Source organism: Polypterus senegalus, chromosome 8 (genome assembly GCF_016835505.1).
Source record: "Polypterus senegalus isolate Bchr_013 chromosome 8, ASM1683550v1, whole genome shotgun sequence".
Lineage (NCBI taxonomy): Eukaryota > Metazoa > Chordata > Cladistia > Polypteriformes > Polypteridae > Polypterus > Polypterus senegalus.
Genome location: NC_053161.1, coordinates 5,890,208 through 5,913,493, shown reverse-complemented (window position 1 = coordinate 5,913,493; position 23,286 = coordinate 5,890,208). Strand labels below are relative to the sequence as shown.

General features: G+C 41.4%; 1 protein-coding gene across 1 annotated transcript in view; it reads right to left on the bottom strand.

The window, feature by feature from the left end:
• Positions 1–10,347: 10,347 nt before the first annotated feature.
• ndufa9a (NADH:ubiquinone oxidoreductase subunit A9a) overlaps positions 10,348–23,286 on the bottom strand; it is a 43,786-nt gene continuing 30,847 nt past the window's right edge. Inside the window, exons 10-11 of the mRNA XM_039760639.1 lie at positions 11,794–11,860; positions 10,348–10,653 (exon numbers count right to left, since the gene is read on the bottom strand). Of these exons, the coding sequence (XP_039616573.1) occupies positions 10,483–10,653; positions 11,794–11,860 (238 nt within the window). The 3' untranslated portion in view covers positions 10,348–10,482. The remainder of the gene's footprint in view (positions 10,654–11,793; positions 11,861–23,286) is intronic.

The window sequence follows — 23,286 nt, the reverse complement described above, 5'->3', positions numbered from 1 at the left end:
AGAGAGGAGTAATGGAAAGGGGAAAAAAAAATCATATGATATCAATGTGTTGCTGCATTATTCAATGTTCCCAAAATTTTGCAGCTCTAACGTGAGACGCGTTTGCAAATAACTCCACAGTCCAAGTTTCTTTGTTTTAAAAGTTTTATATAAAAATGAAAGCCAAAACAGTTCATACAAAAATAAGAGAGAAAAAAATGATATTACAGAGAAAAAGAAAGTTCTCAAAAAAAGAAATTTTCTTTAAAACTTAAAAAGATCGCTTCCGTTCTTTAGGTTTCTATGAAGCTATCAGAAGCGTTATAAACGGTTGGAAAATTGTATGTCATTTATATCACTACCAGCACAGATGCTTTTTCTAAAGCAGCACATTAAAAACAAGCTCTTGGTAAATATAGAAATATCTAAGAAGATTATACTGTATGTTAGCTTACAGGGGTAGATAGTTATACTATTATCTAAGTATGTAAAAATTATATTCAAATTTAGCAAACACTTATATGAATTCTAACATTTACATGAAACTTTCTAAGATTAGCTCTTACACAGTGAATTGAAAAAAAATGCACAGTTGACAGTGTAAGACGCTAGCAGTCGCTGTTGCCTCTTTCAACCCAACAGACAGACAAACTGAATACAGGGTAAAATAACAGAGAAAGTCTTTAAATTTCTTTCTTCTTAAAATAGTACCCAAAAGCACCTCTGCCACCATACACAGACGGAACAATAATATCAGTCCGCACAATAATCAACACAAATCTCTCCTACACTCCTCCTAGCAAGCTCTGTCCTACTACCTCCCAATTCCTGTTCACTTGCTGGGTCTCCACCCGACCCGGAAATACTTCTGTCCTTCTGTCCATGTGACTCATTAGCACTTCCGGGTCAGTTGGAGGATTGTATTTTTCTTCAGTCCAGAAGTATATCTGTGGTTCCGTCTCCGTGACTTTGGAGTACTTCTGGGCTATGTAAACAGTAGGGACTCCCCAGTCTCCCTGCAGCGTCTCCTGGCGGCACCCACAGTACCCAGCAGGGCTGTGTTGCCGAACTCCAAGTTCCATAGTGCCCTGTGGATATCCGGGGCACCGCTGCAGTCCAGGAAAGCTGCCATCTATCATCCTGTGGGAGGTAGTGTCCCTGATAAACTGCCTTCCCCCATCCTTCCGTTACTGGAGCGTCCCAGCCGGAATAAACTGACGGTCGTCCCCTACAACAGACAATGTGTGTTGGGGCAGAGCCATAATATACTCTTTGATTATGGGAAGAGCAGGTGCAGTTCTTATTTGGAAAAAGGTAGCCCAGAGGGTGTGACAGCTGGCATTGATTTACAGCGCATCAAAATCAATGGCTCAATTGACAACTGAGCAAGTACATGTAATGGGCTTGAATTCGGTGTTTTAAAGAAAAGACAAACTTCCTGGAAAATTCTGCTACAGGTTATTGATGATGGCTATTTAGAGGACATAAATATTTACCTGTCTTGCTAAAGAGTCACCTGCTTTGAAAAATCAAACTGCTATGATTAGCATCCCATCCACACACAAAGCAGTGATACAGAACTGCCTGCTTCCGTTGAAAATGAACGAGTTCTGGGGACATTGGTTTCTAATTAAGTACTTTTTGATAGCTGACAACAATACCATTGTTGAGATTGAAGCATTTATAAATATCTGGGTAAATGATCATAAAGTAGAACAGAGTAGTATGGTCTGAGACTCAGGACTGCTGCCTGTTTCTTTTATGCTTTTCACCATATCACTGTGGCTACATCCATTCAATGTTGGCTGCTATGCTGCAGCTCTGTGATATCATGCTGGCCTTGCAAAGCATTGTGGATCACTGGGGAAAAAATGTTTGTCTAAGCCAGCCACAAGGCAAATTTCCAGGAAAATATTTGGTGAACAAAGCCCCTGATAAATATAGCATATTTGCTGTGAGAAACACTTTGTTGAGTTTTACCGATCAACACTATGTTACATTTCAGCCAGGGTTCCTCTCCATTCAGTTTTGAGCTGTTGAGCTATGTTAATGTTAATTTTGTTTATTGTTTTCTTTCATTTCTATACCTGTGCTACATTACATTTCTTTTGTAGGAGGTCCCCAAAGCGGCTGGGCCACCTGCCAATCATCAACTGCCCTCTGCCTTATAAATCTGGAGGGTCTTCCACAGTTCCGTGCAGTTTATTTCAATTACATTAGAACTAGGGCAGTGTTACTTTTGTTTTCTGTGCTATACCTTCTGATTCTTTTTGTCTGATGTGATCTCTCAATAGCACCAAGACTGTATTAAATAGAAAACTGCAAACACTGAATGAATGAATGTCATAGGTGCTGTTTGTAGTTCAACTAACATGGAAAGGAGATGAGATGTGTCTGCTCCATATACAGTGTCTGTGGCTGGGACTTGAACCCCAGGCTCGGATGTTGCGACACTGCTGTGCTATCAACTGCAACAGCATGCTCCAGGGCTGGAAGAATAATAATCAGCACAAATCAACAGAACTGATTTTTCCTGTTCCAAGAAAAGGTATTACACCCTATCTTGATAATCTCCTAAACTGTTTACAGTCAACATTAACTGGAAACGATAGGCACTTGGGTGTACCAAAGCATAATACGTTACACTAAAACTGTTGGAACACTTACAACTCTTCTGAAGGAAGATTGTTAGTTGTCATGTGAATGGGAGAGGTAATTAGTCAAAGTAAACATGATTTTCGAGCCAGTCAGTTTACAGTGCAACAAATTATGTACAAATGGAGGAAATGCTAGGTAGTAATCTGTCAAAAGATATAAAAGATAAAGGTAAAGGATACTCATAGATCATGATGTCAAGATTGATATCAAACAATGTAAACTCCATTCTTGTATCAGTCATTTTTATCATCACAAGGTGGGGTGAGCAGGAGATAAAGTGTTGGGCTGGGCAGACAAAAATGGAATAACAAGGAAGAAGTCTCTAAGCTAAAACGTCTTGGAAACAAACTTTCAGATTCCACTGTGCTAAAGGAAATTACCCCTTCTCGCAGACGACCAGCCCCTCAGAATTACCAACTATGTAATCTGCACTGAGCAAAGTGAACACAACGGCATACCTGGGCGTGTGCTTAAGGCCTGCACTGGACAATTGTTTGGGGTCTTCAGTAACATCTTCAATCTGACTTTGGCCTGGGCTATTACCCCTGGATGCCTTAAATCCACAACGATTGTACTGCTGCCTAAACTGTCTGCTTCAGGGAGCCTGAATGACTACCAACCTGTTGCACTCACCCACATCATCTCCTTTTGCTTTGAGTGACAGGCTCTAGCCCACCTCAAATCCAGTCTACCTCCCACACTAGATCCCTACCAGTTTGCCTATCGTCGATGCCATATCCTCAGCTCTTCACTATGCCTTGACAGACCTGGATAACAAGAACTTCTATGTCAGGATGTTATTTGTTGATTTTAGCTCTGCATTTAACACCATCATCCCCTCCAATCTGGTAAATAAACTCAGCAACCTTGGTATCAGCATCTCACTTTTTAGACACTGGACGTTCCAACCACACCACGGTAATAGGACTGATCAGTGACAACAATGAGTCAGCCTACAGAGAGAAGATTCACCACCCAGCAACATGGTGTGCTGACAGTAACCTTGCCCTCAACACCAAGAAGACCAAAGAGCTCATTGTAGATTACCGGAAAACTTAAGGCAGCAGAGATGCTCACGTGCATATAAATGGTACTGAGGTGGAGTGTGTTTCAAATTCCTGGGCATCCACATCAACTGCTCTGTTGCTGACAGAAAGACACTGCAATGGGAGGTGAAAACTTCCTAGCACATCATCTGCATCCCACTGCCGACTATTGCTGACCTGCAGCACATGTGGTGTCTGCGAATAGCACACAGTGTCAGTAGTAATGCATTGTACACCAAATGTGGAGTGTTTACCCTCCTTCCATTAGGGAGGCACTACAAGAGGCTTCGGTCCTACGCCAGCAGGCTCAGAAACAGTTTCTTTCATAACACTATCACCATTCTGAACTCTCAACCCTTACCACTCAATAGCTGTAGACATTTCTAAATATCAATAACTTCTGTACTCTATGTATATTTTGACCTGTTTTACATATATTTATTCTGTACATAAAATATGTCATATATCTACAGTTGTACTCATAGGTTTTCATACCCTGGCAGAATTTGTGAAATACTGGTCATTGTTTGTAAAATATAAGTAGCCATTATCACGTAATTGCATGTGCCCTTTTTAAATCATAATGATAACTGAGATCACCCAAATGGGCCTGAACAAAAGTTTACATACCCTTGAATGTTTGGGCTGATAATATACACACAACCTGTCACACACAGGTTCAAATTAAGAGTAATTAACCGTCACCTTATCGTGGTGGAGGGGTTTGCGTGTCCCAATGATCCTAGGAGCTATGTTGTCCGGGGCTTTATGCCTGGTAGAACCACCAAGGCAAACTGGTCCTAGGTGAGGGATGAGACAAAGAGCGGTTCAATAAACCTCCAATGAAAATAAAACTGGACAACGTTTTCCCTTGCCCGGGCGCTGGTCACCGGGGCCCCCCCTCTGGAGCCAGGCCTGGAGGTGGGGCTCGATGGCGGCGCCTGGTGGCGGGCCTGCACCCATGGGGCTCGGCCGGGCACAGCCCGAAGAGGTAACGTGGGTCCTCCTCCCCATGGGCTCACCACCTATGGGAGGGGCCAAGGAGGTTGGGTGCAGTGTGAGTTGGGTGGTGGCCGATGGCGCGGCCCTTGGCGGTCTGATCCTTGGCTACAGAAACTGGCTCTTGGGGCGTGGAATGTCACCTCTCTGAAGGGAAGGAGCCTGAGCTAGTGCGCGAGGTCGAGAGGTTCGGCTAGATATAGTCGGACTCACCTCGGCGCACAGCTTGGACTCTGGAACCAATCTCCTTGAGAGGGGCTGGACTCTCTACCACTCTGGAGTTGCCCCCGGTGAGAGGCGCCGAGCAGGTGTGGGCATACTTATTGCCCCCCGACTCGGAGCCTGTGCATTGGGGTTTACCCGGTGGACGAGAGGGTGGCCTCCCTCCGCCTTTGGGTGGGGGGAAGGGTCCTGACTGTTGTTTGTGCGTATCGCCAACAGCAGTTTGGAGTATCCACCCTTTTGGAGTCTCTGGAGGGTTGCTAGAGGGCATACCTTCTGGGGATTCCCTCGTTTTGCTGGGAGACTTCAATGCTCACGTGGGCAATGACAGTGAGACCTGGAAGGGCGTGATTGGGAGGAATGGCCCCGATCTGAACCCGGCGGTGTTTTGTTATTGGACTTCTGTGCTCGTCACGGATTGTCCATAACGAACACCATGTTCAAGCATAAGGGTGTTCATATGTGCACTTGGCACCAGGACACCCTAGGCCTCAGGTCGATGATCGACTTTGTGGTCGTGTCGTCGGACTTGCGGCCATATGTCTTGGACACTCGGGTGAAGAGAGGGGCGGAGCTGTCAACTGATCACCACCTGGTGGTGAGTTGGCTTCGATGGTGGGGGAAGATGCGGTCAGACCTGGTAGGCCCAAGCGTGTTGTGAGGGTCTGCTGGGAGCGGCTGGCAGAGTCCCCTGTCAGAAGTAGCTTCAACTCCCACCTCCGGCAGAACTTCAACCCGCCCCGAGGGAGGTGGGGACATTGAGTCGAATGGGCCATGTTCCGTGCCTCTATTGTTGAGGCGGCTGACGGAGCTGTGGCCGCAAGGTGGTGGTGCCTGTCGTGGCGGCAATCCCGAACCCGTTGGTGGACACCGGTGAGGATGCCGTCAAGCTGAAGAAGGAGTCCTATAGGACTTTTTTGTCCTGTGGGTCTCTGGAGGCAGCTGATAGGTACCGGCAGGCCAAGCGGAACGCAGCTTCGGTTGTTGCTGAGGCAAAACTTTGGGCATGGGAGGAGTTTGGAGGCCATGGAGAGCGACTTTGGGACGGCTTCGAGGAGATTCTGGTCCACCGTCCGGCGTCTCAGGAGGGAAGCAGTGCAGTGTCAACACCGTATATGGTGGGGATGGTGCGCTGCTGACCTCGACTTCGGGCGTTAGGGTCGGTGGGAGGAGTACTTCGAAGACCTCCTCAATCCCACTAACATGCCTTCCAATGAGGAAGCAGAGCCTGGGGACTCTGAGGTGGGCTCTCCCATCTCTGGGACTGAAGTCACCGAGGTGGTCAAAAACTCCTTGGTGGCAGGGCCCGGGGTGGATGAGATCGCCGAGTTCCTTAAGGCTCTGGATGTTGTAGGACTGTCTTGGTTGACACGTCTCTGCAACATCGCATGGACATCGGGACAGTGCCTCTGGATTGGCAGACCGGGGTGGTGGTCCCCTCTTTAAAAGGGGACGGAGGGTGTGTTCCAACTATAGAGGGATCACACTCCTCAGCCTCCCTGGAAAAGTCTATTGGGGTTCTGGAGAGGAGGGTCCGTCGGATAGTGAACCTCGGATTCAGGAGGAACAGTGTGGTTTTAGTCCTGGTGCGGAACAGTGGACCAGCTCTTCACCCTTAGCAGAGTCCTGGAGGGTGCATGGGAGTTTGCCCGACCGGTCTACATGTGTTTTGTGGACTTGGAAAAGGCATTCGACCGTGTCCCTCGGGAATCCTGTGGGGGTGCTCGGGAGTATGGGGTACGGACCCCTGATAAGAGCTGTTGGTCTCTGTACAACGGTGTCAGAGCTTGGTCCGCATTGCGGCAGTAAGTCGAGCCCGTTTCCAGTGAGAGTTGGACTCCGCCAGGGCTGCCCTTTGTCACCGATTCTGTTCATAACTTTTATGGACAGAATTTCTAGGCGCAGCCAGGGTGTTGAAGGGGTCGGTTTGGTGGACTCAGGATTGGGTCACTGCTTTTGCAGATGATGTTGTCCTGTTTGCTTCATCAGGCCGTGATCTTCAGCTCTCTCTGGATCGGTTCGCAGCTGAGTGTGAAGCGCTGGGATGAGAATCAGCACCTCCAAATCCGCGAGCATGGTCCTCAGCCGAAAAGGGTGGAGTGCCCTCTCAGGGTTGGGGAGAGATCCTGCCCCAAGTGGAGGAGTTCAAGTATCTCGGGTCTTGTTCACGAGTGAGGGAAGAATGGGCGTGAGATCGACAGGCGGATCGGTGCGGCATCCGCAGTGATGCGGGCTCTGCATCGGTCTGTCGTGGTGAAAAGGAGCTGAGCCGTAAGGCAAAGCTCTCAATTTACCAGTCGATCTACCTTCCTACCCTCACCTATGGTCATGAGCTATGGGTAGTGAACGAAAAAACGAACGAGATCGCGAATACAAGCGGCTGAAATGAGTTTCCTCCGCAGGGTGTCTGGGCTTTCCCTTAAAGATAGGGTGAGAAGCTCAGTCATCCGGGAGGGGCTCAGAGTAGAGCCGCTGCTCCTCCGCATCGAGAGGAGTCAGATGAGGTGGCTCGAGCATCTGATCAGGATGCCTCCTGGATGCCTCCCTGGTGAGGTGTTCCGGGCACGTCCAACGGGAGGAGGCCCGGGGAAGACCCAGGACACGCTGGAGGGACTATGTCTCCGGCTGGCCTGGGAGCATTTGGGATTCTCCGGAAGAGCTGGAAGAAGTGGCGGGGAGAGGGAAGTCTGGGCCTCTCTGCTTAAGCTGCTGCCCCCGCGACCCGACCTCGGATAAGCGGAAGAGAATGGATGGATGGATGGATGGATTAAAGGAGAGTGTCTAAACCTGTAACTTCTTTGATTATAATCAGTGTTTGTACATAAACAGTCAATTAAAATTAATGCAGAGTTGCTCTGACTTTGCTGGATACCAAGACATGGGGAAAGCAAAAGAACTGTCAAAGGACCTTGAGAAAAGGTTGTTGAATTGTATAAATCAGGAAGGATATAAAAATTGATCCAGAGATCTGAAAATGCCTGTCAGTAGTGTTCAAACACTGATAAAAAAAGTTACCAAGCCACGGTCCGGTAGACCAAATAAGACCACAACTACCATTTGTCCAGATGCCAAGAAAAACCCACAAGTCACTTCAGCTGAAATACAGGCTACTCTGCAAAGAAGTGGTGTTGCTGTTGTGACGTACGAGTTGTTGTCTTGCACCTCAAAGATGAGGCTGAGTCTTAGTACTTAAGCAAAACCAGATTTATTCAACTCAAAACAGGAACAGCAAAGTTATTTACTGTAGTGGGAGCTACCACTCTTCTATTCACAGACACAGCAAACAGGTAGGGTAGGGGCCAAATCAGTGGCCAATTTATAATGTTCCCTGCTTCACCCATCGGGGAATCGGTGCTTTGCAGTGTGTGGATGCCTCAGTGACAGACAAGCAATCCCCAACATACGCGGCAGTCGCACTTCTGCGTGGCATCTCGTTGTGTCTCAAAAGAGTGCATAAGTCTCACATTGTTTCAAAAGGCACAATAAGGAGGTACTTGAACAAAAATGGGATGCATTGTAAAGTTGCAAAAAAAACAAGCCTTTAGCGTGCCAATGCCACAAAACAGCCCGCTATATGGCTAATATGCCATATATGCCATCTAGACAAGCCTCAAAATTTCTGGAGCAAAGTCTTTTACAGCGATGAAACCAAAATTGAACTTTATGGTCACAACCATAAACACAAGGCCCATGACAAAAAGTACACCATCCCTACTGTGAAGCATGGAGGTGGTTTGATGTTCTGGGAGGTTGAAAGCATGCGCTGATGTTAAGAGTCGTGTTCTACATGAGTCAGTACTTTGAATATACTGTATGTAAGTAACAAGCTGGTTAAGTTTGCAGATGATACCAAGATCATTGGTGGATTGGCAGATAACCTGGAATCTTGGACAGCATAGTCTTAGGCAGATGAAATTTAATGCAAGTAAATGTAAAGATTTACATGTAGGAAGTAGAAATGTTAGGTTTGAATACACAATGGAAGGTCTGAAAATCGAAAGTACACCTTATAAGATCATTTTAGGAGTCATAGTGGACTTGATGCTATCAACTACCAGACAGTGTTCATACACCATTAAGAATGTTAACAAAATGTTAGGTTATATAGTGTCCTGATGTGTGGAGTACAAGTCCAAGGAGGTTATGTGCAAGCTTTATAATGCACTGGTGAAGCCTTGTCTGGAATACTGTGTGCAGTTTTGTCTACAGAGTACAAAAAGGACACAGCAGCACTGGAAAAAGCCCAGAGAAGAGCGACTGGGCTGATTCCAGGCTTACAGGAGATGAATTATGAGGAAATATTAAAAGAGTTGAGCCTTTTTATTTTAAGCAAAAGGAACTTAAGAGGTAACATGATTGAAGTGTTTAAAATTATAAAGGGAGTTAGTATGGTGGATCAAGACTGATCAAAATTAAGAACATGGCCATATGTTAAGGTAAAATTTTGCACGAACATTAGCACATTTTCTTTACATGAACAGAAAACCACAGACCTGGAATGAGCTACCAAACGGACAGTTATTTTGGCAGAATGAAGTGGATAGGACTGATAGGCTGAATGGTCTGTTCTCGTCTAGATTGTTCTAATATTCTATAACTGCTCCAGTCCACTGGTGTCTTTGTTTCACCTTTAAGCTTCCCCCAAAGTACCTGTTTTGTACTCAATCCATTTTGTTCACCCAGCACATCCATCACAACATTTTCACCTCCTGATCTTCCATACCCTCATTTTCCCTTCCAGTTGCTTGAAGAATGCTGCATTATACAGCATTGCTGATCTGTCTCCCATCCGCTATTTTTCATATATTTTGGCATCTATGCTTTTGTCAATCAACATGTCAATTTTTTCTAAAACATACTTTTAAATCAAAGCTCTCCATTTCTGCATTGAGCTCATCAGCTTTTTTTGCAGAACTAAATAAAACAATATTAATATATATGGCTCAACAGTATATTTCCCAATATCGGTTGTGGCCTGGAGGGGGCATTCCAGTTCCCCAAACTCAACACAAACAGACACAGGACAAAAGTCTAGCAACACCTTTTACTCTTTCTTTTCTTTCTCTCTCTTCTGTCTCCACTCCTCCTTCAGCAAACGTCATCCTCCACCTCCCAACTCTGGCTTCCGGAGCAGTGGCATCGGGTTTCTTTAAGGCTGCATACAGGATTATTTCTGGTGGCCCATTAGAACTTCCGGGTGAGGTGGAAACCCATCCAAGTAGGGCTCCGCAGTCCCTGCAGCACACCAAGAAAGCACCTAGAGAGGCTGATATCTAACATTCAAAGTCTGTGTCTGTTCTCTCCCCCAGTCCTTCCGTTATTAAGGTATCCTGGCCAGGTAAGGGCCCTGGCCATCCACCACACTGTTCCACTATTTACTTTTTGGACAACTAAAACAAATATTCCATTAATGCATAAGTATGCATTAACAATATAAACAAGATTATTCAAAATCATTTATTCATTTGTTAAATTTATTATATACATGAAGAGGCAACACAAAATATTTAAATAGCAGAAACAGTAAGTGATATCACTGACATTGTATCAGCCAACTGTTTTATCTTTGAGTGAAGAATCAGAAGTTAAAAGGTTTTGGTTGCTTAGTCTCTTGAAGCTCTGCCTCGAGCCACCGATATCTGCGATGACGACGCAGGACCTCAATTGCTTTTTGTTCAACAGATGCTGGGGTGATTCCTAGGTCCTCAAATCCTGGCAGATTTGGTAATTTTAGATCTGTCATATGCAGCTACAAGGGGAAACATATACAAATGTTACTGCATGCTATTAAGTGGAAATCACACTTTCTCAACTCTACACTGGTATAAAGAGACCCAAGCTTTCCATGCATCCATACTTAAACATACAAGTAACCAGCTCTTAAGAGATGAACATATGAACAGGCAAAAATGTTTAAAAATAAGAAAACCTTGGCTGAATAGGATTGTATTCAATAAGTAATTACAAATATAAGTTGTATTTGTAGCTCTAAAAAATGACAATTCCATACACTGATAACTAGAAACCATCTTGTATTAAAGAACAAATAGCTTTGGAATACCATATTATAAAATCCATTTCTAATGACTTAATTGTCATTTAAGCTCTCTTGCTCAATGCGCTTAAGGAAAATAAGAAGTTGATTGCTTGTTTTACAAGTAATATTTATGCAGCCACAACGTAGCATAGACTGACTAACATGAGATTATTCAGCTCTTTGTAGACAATTGTAAAAGCCATGCGCATAACCTAAGAATTACTGAAAAACTGCTACAAGAAGCTGAAATTGCCTTTATCTTAATTCAATCTTCCATTAATTTTCTGAAATTTTTTTCCAATTCAGGTGTACATGAGGTGTGAGTCTCATTAAGGTAGGGCTTAACGCAAGAATAAATCCTGGAAATGATGCATCCCTCCTGTAACCACTCACACTCATTCACACCCTGCCAACATCAGACGTGTACATAACCCCTCAATGATCGTACAGCCTCGGTTATCAGCGCCATTTACAAACACATATCTGACATGTCAGAGAGAAATAAATTATAAAAGGCACTAGTGGCAAAAAGATCTCATTCTGTTGCGGTTAACACTAGCACATGTCTGACGGAAACAACTAGCAGTACTCTTACACAATTGTAGAAGAAAACCTGAGAGGCTGCAATGATATACATTGTACAAAAACAGCTTTTTGGGGTTTATTTATTTAATTTATAGCAGAGGTGAATTAAACTTCACTACTAGAAAAGTCAATTTAAAATTAGAAGCAAAGCACTGCATTTCTTCATTTAATGACAGCATAATTAATAAGATGAGGAATGCATTTGTCAGAACTAAAATTTCACAATCAGACACGAAGGTAAGTCAGTGAATTTTTATAAACATGTACCCGATCAACTTTGTCACGTGTTGTCCAGGGTTCAAAAGGGTTCAGCTCAAAAAATCTTGCAACCAAACTATACAAAAGAGGAAGAAATTAAATGGTTATTAAAGAGTAGCACAAAAGTGGCACAAATATTTATTAAATATTTAAATAAAAAATAAGAGAAAATAAAGTTTGGAACAGAAAAGTAAAATACAGCAAAAGAAAAAGGAATAGGGAAAAGTACATTTAAAAAAAATGTGCTCTGATCAGGAAAAGTGTTAAAAGTTAGTTATGCTTAAAGATAAAAGTTAAATTATATGGTTGTGATTTGCAATCATTTGCCCAAGATACATGTTTTGCTATGTGATACTATTCTTTGTAATTTTATCAAAAGATAAAAACAAACAAAAAATGACGATAAACTAACAGAAATTAATAATACAAACTTCAGTTTTTAGCATATTCCGCACTTTACAGAGACTTGCTAGCTTTGCTTTTCTTAAATGACTCTTTTCAGTGTAATAGGAAACTGATTCAGGAGAATGAATTAATTGAATCAGTAGAACTAAATGAGAGTGCTAAAGTGTATGTGTGGCTTGTGTGATATCATCAGTCTTTAATTTCATTGACGCATGCACAATGTCTGAATCGTGAGACTCGACTCACTTCACTTATAAGTTCAGACAATATCAAATTTGGCAAATGAAAACTGTCACTGATGATTCTGTCATTCATTATAAAAGTACAAAACACTAACAACACATTTACATTAGAACATACAAGTTGCTTTGTTTTGTTCATTTTGTTAATTGGAATTGTTTTAAACTGAACATATAAACAATAATAAAAGTAGTAAATTAATGTTCCTTTGCACATTCAACAAATCCGTCACACAAAACCAAACCTTATAAAAATATTCCAATCTATACTAATAAAAGGCAAAGCCCTCACTCACTCACTGACTGACTCACTCATCATTAAGTCTCCAACTTCCCGTGTAGGTAGAAGGCTGAAATTTGGCAGGCTCATTCCTTACAGCTTACTTACAAAAGTTGGTCAGGTTTCATTTTGAAATTCTACGCGTAATGGTCATAACTGGAACCTATTTTTTCGTCCATATACTGTAATAGACTGCAGCTCGATGGCTGTGGGAGGCGGAGTTGTGTCTCGCGTCATCACGCCTCCCACGTAATTGAGTGCCTGCCCATATAAGGTAAATATTCACGGGTGAAGGACTGTGCTTAGCATATTCATAAGTAAAAATATCTGAATCACAAACTGATGTTAATTATATTTTGTCCATGAATACTTATTAAATAATTCCAAATAGTCTGTCCGCTTCCTTTCATAGCTTTTCTGATGGTTGTGCTGCTTCCAGGCATGTATTTTCGTATTAAAGCATTTAACCAATCACATTTCAGCCATCATTTGTTGCAATGCAGAGAGGACTTTACAATTTGGGACTTTCATTAGTTGTCAGTTATAAAAATCAAAATTAAAAGAAATAAACATTTGAAATGCATCAGTCTGTGTGTAATGAATGAATCTAATATACAAGTTTCACTTTTTGAATGGAATTACTGAAATAAATCACCTTTGTCATGATATTCAAATTTTTGACCGGCACCTGTATATGTGTGTGTATATGTATTTATGAATATATATATATATATATATATATATATATTGTCACGCATGTGCGTGTAGGAGGTCGCGGACGGATCCTAAAACACATCAAAGGGTGTTCGCCGGCGGGGTACTAACCTTGTTTCTTTGTTTTACAGAATCAAAGACACTCCGCCATAAGACCTGACCGCACTACGTATACTTCCGCCCTCCCTCCGCCATCTTTGATGACGTCATGCCTTCCCATCATTCCTCACTTCTTCCCAGCATTCCTGCACTTCCGGCTCCTCCCCTATAAAAATGGCTGCGACGCACAGTATGGCATCGCACATGAGTTGTTTATGTATGACCGTATTTTTGTGTTCTGAAAGCTGGAGTGTCGACAATATAAGGGGCCGGAAAACCCCAAACCTTTTTGTTGTCTGCTTCTCAACTTATTACAATATATATATAGGGGTGTGTGTGTGTGTGTATATGTATGTAGATATGTGTGTATGTATATATATATATATATATATATAAAAATATGTATATATGTGTATGTATGTGTGTGTGTGTGTGTGTATATATATATATACACACACACACACACATGTACATATGTATTATGTACAATGGGTACAGAAAGTATTCAGACCCCCTTCAATTTTTCACTCTTTGTTATATTGCAGCCATTTGCTAAAATCATTTGAATTAATTTTTTGCCACATTAATGTACACACAGCACCCCATATTGACAGCCAAAAAAAAGAATTTTTGAAATTGTTGCAGATTTATTAAAAAAGAAAAACTGAAATATCACATGGTCCTAAGTATTCAGACCCTTTGCCCAGTATTTACTAGAAGCACCCTTTTGAGCTAATACAGCCATGAGTCTTCTTGGGAAAGATGCAACAGTTTTTTCACACCTGGATTTGGGGATCCTCTGCCATTCCTCCTTGCAGATCCTCTCCAGTTCTGTCAGGTTGGATGGTAAACGTTGGTGGACAGCCATTTTTAGGTCTCTCCAGAGATGCTCAATTGGGTTGAAGTCACGGCTCTGGCTGGGCCATTCAAGAACAGTCACAGAGTTGTTGTGAAGCCACTCCTTCGTTATTTTAGCTGTGTGCTTAGCGTCATTGTCTTGTTGGAAGGTAAACCTTCGGCCAAGTCTGAGGTCCTTAGCACTCTGGAGAAGGTTTTTGTCCAGGAAATCCCTGTACTTGGCCGCATTAATCTTTCCCTCGATTGCAACCAGTCATCCTGTCCCTGCAGCTGAAAAACACCCCCACAGCATGATGCTGCCACCGCCATGCTTCACTTTGGGGACTGTATTGGACAAGTGATGAGCAGTGCCTGGTTGTCTCCACACATACCGCTTAGAATTAAGGCCAAAAAGTTCCATCTTGGTCTCATCAGACCAGAGAACCTTATTTCTCACCATCTCAGAGTCCTTCAGGTGTCTTTTAGCAAACTCCATGCGGGCTGTCATGTGTCTTGCACTGAGGAGAGGCTTCCGACAGGCCACTCTGCCATAAAGCCCTGACTGGTGGAGGGCTGCAGTGATGGTTGACTTTCTACAACTTTCTCCCATCTCCTGACTGCATCTCTGGAGCTCAGCCAAAGTGATCTTTGGTTTCTTCTTTACCTCTCTCACCAAGGCTCTTCTCCCCCAGTAGATCAGCCTGGCCAGACGGCCAGCTCTAGGAAGCCCAAACGTCTTCCATTTAAGGATTTTGGAGGCCACTGTGCTCTTGGGAACCTTAAGTGCAGCAGAAATTTTTTTCTAACCTTGGCCAGATCTGTGCCTTGCCACAATTCTGTCTCTGAGCTCTTCAGGCTGTTCCTTTGACCTCATGATATAGACAGGTGTGTGGCTTTCCTAATCAAGTCCAATCAGTATAATCAAACACAGCTGGACTCAAATGAAGGTGATCTCAAGGATGATCAGAAGAAATGGAAAGCACCGGAGTTAAATATACGAGTGTCACAGCAAAGGGTCTGGATACTTAGGACTATGTGATATTTCAGTTTTTCTTTTTTAATAAATCTGTAACAATTTCAAAAATTCTCTTTTTTGTCTGTCAATATGAGGTGCTGTGTGTACATTAATGAGGAAAAAAAATTAATTCAAATGATTTTAGCAAATGGCTGCAATATAACAAAGAGTGAAAAATTGAAGGGGGTCTGAATACTTTCCATACCCACTGTATATGTGTATATGTATATATATGTTTATGTGTGTGTGTGTGTGTGTGTGTGTGTGTGTGTATGTATGTATGTGTGTATATATATATGTATATGACAGCCACACTCATAACAGTGACAAAACAATTACATTGACAATCATGTTGCGTTATTTTCAAAATGTTTCCTTTTCTATTTCATTAATTCTTTAACACACTACTTCTCCGCTGCGAAGCGTGGGTATTTTGCTAGTATTTAATAATTACCATATATACTCACGTAGATGTCGGGTCTTGAAACCCAAAAAACTGATCATAAAATCAGAACTTGACTTAAACACCTGTTCAAAAATGTGACACTTAATTTTTTTTTTTTTTACATCTTGCCTCCTCCAATCTCACATTAATTTCCCAGATGCATCAAAATTTCTTGCGGCAATGCAGTTACCAGTTACTTCGCTACTTCAATGACGTTTAATTTAAAACCAGCTTCATATTTACTTCTGATCGAACACTCTATCGTAGATTAGGGATGTTATTACAATAAAGGTGTTTGAGGGTGTGAGATACAAAAAAAAAAAATCAGTGAAAACGCTGCTTTGGAATAGTTCGGGTATTACCGTGTGGTCATGATAGGCACAATAGAGAGAGAGAGAGGGGTTAGGAGCACACGCTGATACAGCGCATTGCAGCACCTACAAAGAAATAAGGGCAGTGTGCTCCATGGTTACTCTCTCAGATGGCCGTTAGCATATCATAATCTCTTGGAACAATAGCGTGAGTTTTCCGCATTTGACTTAAAAGACCGACATTATACAATATCAGAAGTTATACAATAAAAATCAGGTCCCAACTTATCCACAGGAGAACTTACCCACAAGTATATATGGTACTTATTTTCAGCTTTACTTCTGTGCACTTTTTGCATTGACTGTACTGGGCATGTATCACTATCTGAGTCTTTTGAGTTCAAACTGAATTATTACCCAAGAGCCTGTTATATGATTCTCATGCATGTGATTCATGAACAGAATCATTAACCACACGAGTCATACAATTCTCGTTTACTTGTGATTCCGTAGCATAACATCTTATTTTATTTACAGTCATGGCCGAAATTATCGGCACCCCTGGAATTTTCCCAGAAATGTTTTACTGTTTATATTCATCTAATTAAAAAACAAGCAGAGGTAGAGTACTATTTTCATTTTGAAACCCATGTGAAAATGTAATTAACTAATGAACCAAATTTAAATATGAGTTAAGTTACAGTCATGGCCGAAATTATCGGCACCCCTGGAATTTTCCCAGAAAATGCACCATTTCTCCCAGAAAATTGTTGCAATTACAAATGTTTTGGTATACACATTTATTTCCTTTATGTGCATTGGAACAACACAAAAAAACAGAGAAAAAATTTCAAATCTGACATCATTTCACACAAAACTCAAAAACTGGGCTGGACAAAATTATTGGCACCCTCAACTTCATATTTGATTGCATGCCCTTTGGAAAAAATAACTGAAATCAAGCGCTTCCTATAACCATCAACAAGCTTGTTACACCTCTCAACTGGAATTTCCGACCACTCTTCTTTTTCAAACTGCTCAAGGTCTCTCAGATTTGAAGGGCGCCTTCTCCCAACAGCAATTTTGAGATCTCTCCATAAGTGTTCAATCAGATTTAGATTCGGACTCATTGCTGGCAACTTCAGAACTCTTCAGTGCTTTGTCTTCAACCATTTCTGGGTGCTTTTAAAGGTATGTTTGGGGCCATTGTCCTGCTGGAACACCCATGACTTCTGACGCAGACCCAGCTTTCTGACACTGGGCCCTACATTGCGCCCCAATATCCTTTGGTAGTCTTCAGATTTCATGATGCCTTGCACACAGTCAAGGCATCCAGTTCCAGAGGCAGCAAAACATCCCCAAAACATCTTAGAACCTCCATGTTTGACTGTAGGTACTGTGTTCTTTACCAAAAAGCTCTACCTTGGTCTCATCTGTCCACAAGACGTTCGCCCAGAAGGATTTTGGCTTCCTCAAGTACAATTTGGCAAACTCCAGATTGGCTTTTTTATGTTTCTGTGTCAGCAGTGGGGACCTCCTGGCTCTCCTGCCATAGGGTTTCATTTCATTCAGATGTCGACAGATAGTTCGAGCTGACACTGTTGCACCCCGAGTTGCAGTCATTTATCAATTTTTCTCTTCAGTCCATGTCCAGGGAGATTAGCTACAGTGCCATGTGTTGTGAACTTCTTGATTATGTTGTGCACAGTGGACAAAGGAACATGAAGATCTCTGGAGATGGACTTGTAGCCTTGAGATTGTTGATATGTTTCCACAATTTTTGTTCTCAAGTCCTCAGACAATTCTCTGCTCTTCTTTCTGTTCTCCATGCTTAGTGTGGCACACTCAGACACACAACAGAAAGGTTGAGTGAACTTTTCTCCATTTTAACTGGCTTCAGGTGTGATTGCTATATTGACAGCACCTGTTTCTTGTCACAAGTAAGTTCAAATGAGCATCACATGCTTGAAATAAAATGATTTACCCACAATTTTGAAAAGGTGCCAATAATTTTGTCCGGCTGATTTTTGGAGTTCTGTGTGACACAATGTCAGATTTGGCTTTTTTTCTCTGCTTTTTTGTGTTGTTCCAATGCACATAAAGGAAATAAATGTGTATACTAAAACATTTGTAATTGCAACAATTTTCTGGGAGAAATGGTACATTTTCTGGGAAAATTTCAGGGGTGCCGATAATTTCGGCCATGTCTGAATGCATCTTATACATGTTGTCATGTTTTGTGTACCCTGTGATATGAATTATCATCATAAATCCCTGCCTCCCAACCAGACTTTACATATGCTTCAGAGTCTAATCATAAACACGAATCAAACAAATCAATTCACTTAAATGGGTAGTTCCAAAGCATTGGTCCAGTACAGTAGTTTGAAATGATAATTACAGGAAAGTGACAAAACTAGTTTGAGAGCTTTTCTTACAGTTTATACAGGGCCACTGAGGACTAATAATATGCAAGCAGTGTAACTTAAAAGAAAAAAAAAACTAAAAAACATTTTTTTCTTTATAGCTATGTGTAAAAGAAAATAGACCTGCTTTGGAAGAATGTATTATATTTGAAGGTTTTTTGATGCACACAAAGAAATGACTGTTTATTTGGCAAGTCCAAGTAGACATTTTAAGAGGCTTATTTGCATATGAAGTGTTAATAGCTTAAGAGTGAGAGTAACGTTAACCAATGAGCTCAGGAGAAACACAGAAGGTTGGTGTGCATTTATTGGCAAACTAGCAAAATACCCGCGCTTCGCAGCGGAGAAGTAGTGTGTTAAAGAAGCAATGAAAAGAGAAGGAAACATTTTTAAAATAACGTAACCTGATTGTCAATGTAATTGTTTTGTCACTGTTGTGAGTGATGAGTGTTGTTGTCATATATATATATATATATATATATATATATATATATATATATATATACATATATACATACATATATATCTACATATATACACACACATATACATACATACACACACATATATACACACAAATACATATATACACACACACATATATAAACATATATATACATATACATACATATCTACATATATACACACACAGCTATTTCGTATCAGTGCAATACGCTGCTTGTTAAAATGGATAACTCCCGCTCTTACGTGCAATAACAAATCAAATCATTCAGTTGTCTTTGCTCATATGTCATTTTAGAGCTGGTCGCCTGGCATCTTTTTTTGGCCACAAATTGTTTCTGTTTGGTGTGAGGTTCTGTGTTGTGGAGATTCTCAGGATGGATTGCAGGTGCTCATCAGTGAGGCGCCTCCTGTGTGCTGTTTTGTTAGTCTTTATCACTGAGAAGAGCTTCTCACACAGATATGTGCTACCAAACATGCACAAGGTTCGAGCCGCATGTAGACGGCTTTTTTTGTTCATGAAAGTCACCAAAGCGCCGTGCAAACTCAGTGCGCAGTGCGCTCAGTTTATCAGCAAAGTGCGTATTTGGGAACACCGTAGTGACGACTTGGTTTAACAGTACTTGGCAACAGGGAAAGCGGGGCAAGGTGCACTGGTGCATTTGTGTCTCCCATAAAAGCAGCTTCACTTAAAATCACTTTGTGATTGTGCACGGGTTAAAACGTCCGCTGAAGTGTCAGATTCTTATTTAATTATGCTGTTTTCTGTATCTTCTGAATTGCATTCAGGTTACCCTGATGCAAGGCAGCTGAAACGCTGCATTATGGGATCTGTAGTTTATTGTGTTACCAGCGCTTCATATACTCGGGCTTTAATAACAATAATACAGTATATAAAATGATCTCGCGGGCCGGATATAGCCCGCGGCCCTTGAGTTTGACACATATGGACTAAATAGAACTTGAAAAGATATGTTTTTTCAAATGTGATCGTGCAATTCAGATAGAGTTGACGCCAAGCACTACAGCCTGCATGCCTCAATGAGTCATCCTCCCCTCGCTCTTACTTTTTACCGCTCATCTAATGAATACACTGAGTATGGCTTTACCAAAACAATCATTGATGGCGAATAAAGTATCCATTATTCGAGTATGTAGAGCGGGATATATATATATACATATATATATATATACATATATATATATATATATATACCCGCATCGCAGCGAGAAGTAGTGTGTTAAAAAGGTAGAAAAAGAAAAGGGAACATTTTAAAAATAACGTAACATGACTGTCAATATACAGTATTTGTTTTGTGAGTGTTACTGAGTGTTGCTGTCATCAAGGATTTGATTATCATTATTTCTTTCAATCAGGTTCGTATTTGTAGGATGTGTTGTGTTCAAGTTACATTCCGTGTTTGTCAATCGCTGTAAAGATGACAGGTTTCATTCATCGATTCGTTTCTTACTGCATCAATAAACAGCTCGTCTTCTTCTTTATCTGAGACCTGACACACTGCATGCACGGGTTTTTTTTACACTGTCTTCCTTTAGCGGACATTGACTTTTTCCACCGTGTGCTTTGTTTCCGCAGTAGCTGGATTTATGAATATGCTTATCAGACGCTTCATATTTTTTGCTGCCTTTTCAATTGTGTAATTCGGTTTTTGTTCAGCCTCTTTGGAACTGTTGCTTTTATCTGTGCACTGCGCCAGTTCACGTGAGCCGCGGTGTACATGCATCGAAGGTTCCCAGCTGTGCTGGTGCCATCTCGTGCTATGTCCGTGGCTGTATTTAATGTTACCTTAGTCCTGGCACTTAAAACTTTCTCTCGCAGTTTCGCTGAGTTTGTGTCAAACACCACCCTGACCATCTCATCTTCCTCTCCATAAGCACAGTCCTTCACCCGTGAATATTTACCCGTGGCAGTTTGCTATTGGATTGCCGCTGACGGACGGCCTTATATGGGCAGGCACTAAATTACAAACGCCAGCGCAGCCTGTCTATGAACTTAATTTAAAGTGTAGGTTTACATCGTGCTTTGTTTCAAGTAGCAGAACTCATGAATATGGTTGTATATGTCACTCGCCGCTTCTTATTGTTTCGCTGCCTTCTCAATTATATAATGCATGTTTTCTTAAGCGCTTTTTTGAGCTCTTCCTGGTTTTCTATGTACTGCGTGATTACGTGGGAGGCGTGATGATGTCACACGAAACTCCGTCCCCACGGCGTTGAAGCTCATCTCCATTACAGTAAATGGAGAAAAACTGCTTCCAGTTATGACCATTACGCGTAGAATTTCGATATAAAACCTGCCCAACTTTTGTAAGGAAGCTGTAAGGAATGAACCTGCCAAATTTCAGCCTTCCACCCACACGGGAAGTTGGAGAATTAGTGATGAGTCAGTGAGTGAGTCAGTGAGTGAGTGAGGGCTTTGCCTTTTATTAGTATAGATAAACTAAGTATTTGCTGCAATATACAGGCAAGTCCGTGTCATGAAAAAGCATTTGCCTACTTCCTGACTTCCTCTATTTTTGCTTATTTGCAACACTTAATTGTTTCAGAGCTACAAACAAATTTAGTATAATACAAAAAAAAAACCTTAATACCTTAATACACCATTTTTAAAAAGTGATTTAATTTATTGCAGTAAAATAAACCACAACTATGAACTACCCATTTAAGGTCCTGCCACAACATCTCAACGGAGTTCAAGTGAGGACTTTAAGATTCTGGAGTGGCCTTATCAATTTTGTTTTCTTTTAGCCATTTAGAGGTGGACTTGCTCTTGCGCTTCAAATTGTTGCCTTGCTGCATAACCAATTGTGCTTGAGCTTCAGATCACAGACTGATGGCTAAACATACTCTTTAGTACTTTCTGATAGAGAGCTGAATTAATTTTTCCCTATATTATGGCAAGTCACCCAGGCCTTAAAGCATCAAAGCATTCCCACATCATCACACTCCTGGCACCATGTTTGGCTATGTGCATGACATTCTTATAGTGGAATGCTGTATTAGGCTTTACACCAGATGAAATGGACTCAGGTCTCCCAAAAAGCTCTACTTTTGACTCATCAAAAGTTTCCCCATTTCAAGATAACTCTCATGGTCGTTTGCTGGAGTCCCAGAATTTCAGTGACTACTCTGTACCCCTTTCTGCAATTTTTGATATGGCATGGTGTGCTGCTTGTTGAGACCTTTAGTCAACTTCACATTGCTGGAAAGGTTTTATTTAAGTGATGTTTAGATTCAGTAGGGTTGGCAGCAATCCAGCCTTAGAGTGTTTCCAGTCTAATTTAACCGGTTTAATACTTAAATGTGGTTCATTGGTTGACTGAGTGATTAGGTGGGCAATTACTTTTGCATATGGATGATAAGGATGTTGGTTACCTTTTGCCTTCCTTCAATCGAATAATCATTTAAAAATTAAATTATTTTTATTCATGTTGTATTTTGTATTAAACTGAATTGTTTCAGAGTTCAGAAATAACTAAGTGTTATAAATAAGCAAAAACAAAAAAATCAAGGAGCTGGAAAACACTTTTTCATGGCACTGTATATGTCTTGGAAAACCAAACCTCTATTTTAAAAGCTGACAGATTGGACATTTCCAACATAAGGCTGCACATCACTTTGTGAAGAAAATAGATGGAATAATGGTGAATGTTTATCTGTAAGCTCCCACCATATAAGTGCACTATGAAGCAAATGTAGAGGCATCCATTGACAAATGTAACACTGTTTGAAAGAAAAACTCCTGCTGATTTTTATTGGATAAACAACTGAACTTTGAAACACTGACTATCTTAGTGAGTAAGAATCTTTTGCACGCTTGTAGTAGGCTGTATAGTAGAGTTTAATATAGAATATAGAGGTTTTTAACAGGAAAACTGTGAACTACAAGTATAATAGCAAGTAAATCAATCACCATGTATGCTCGTATTAAAATGTGCCTCACTATCAGTTCTGATGATGATGAATATGGGTGGAGTTTAGTATGTCAAAGCCCATGGAATTGTTTAGCATGTATATAGTTAACACTCAGTGTTTACTGTCATTGGGTAGATCAGTCAAGGGGAGTGGTTTTTCAAATTAAGATCTTCTACACTAGAAAAATAACATAACAAATGTGCTTTGTTTGAAAGAGTTTTAGCATTATAATATTGGTGCAGGTTCAACTAATAACTATATATATGCAGAGATCAAATATCTGGCTGCTATATCAGTGCCCAATATTATCAGTAGGGCATTAGTTTCTATACA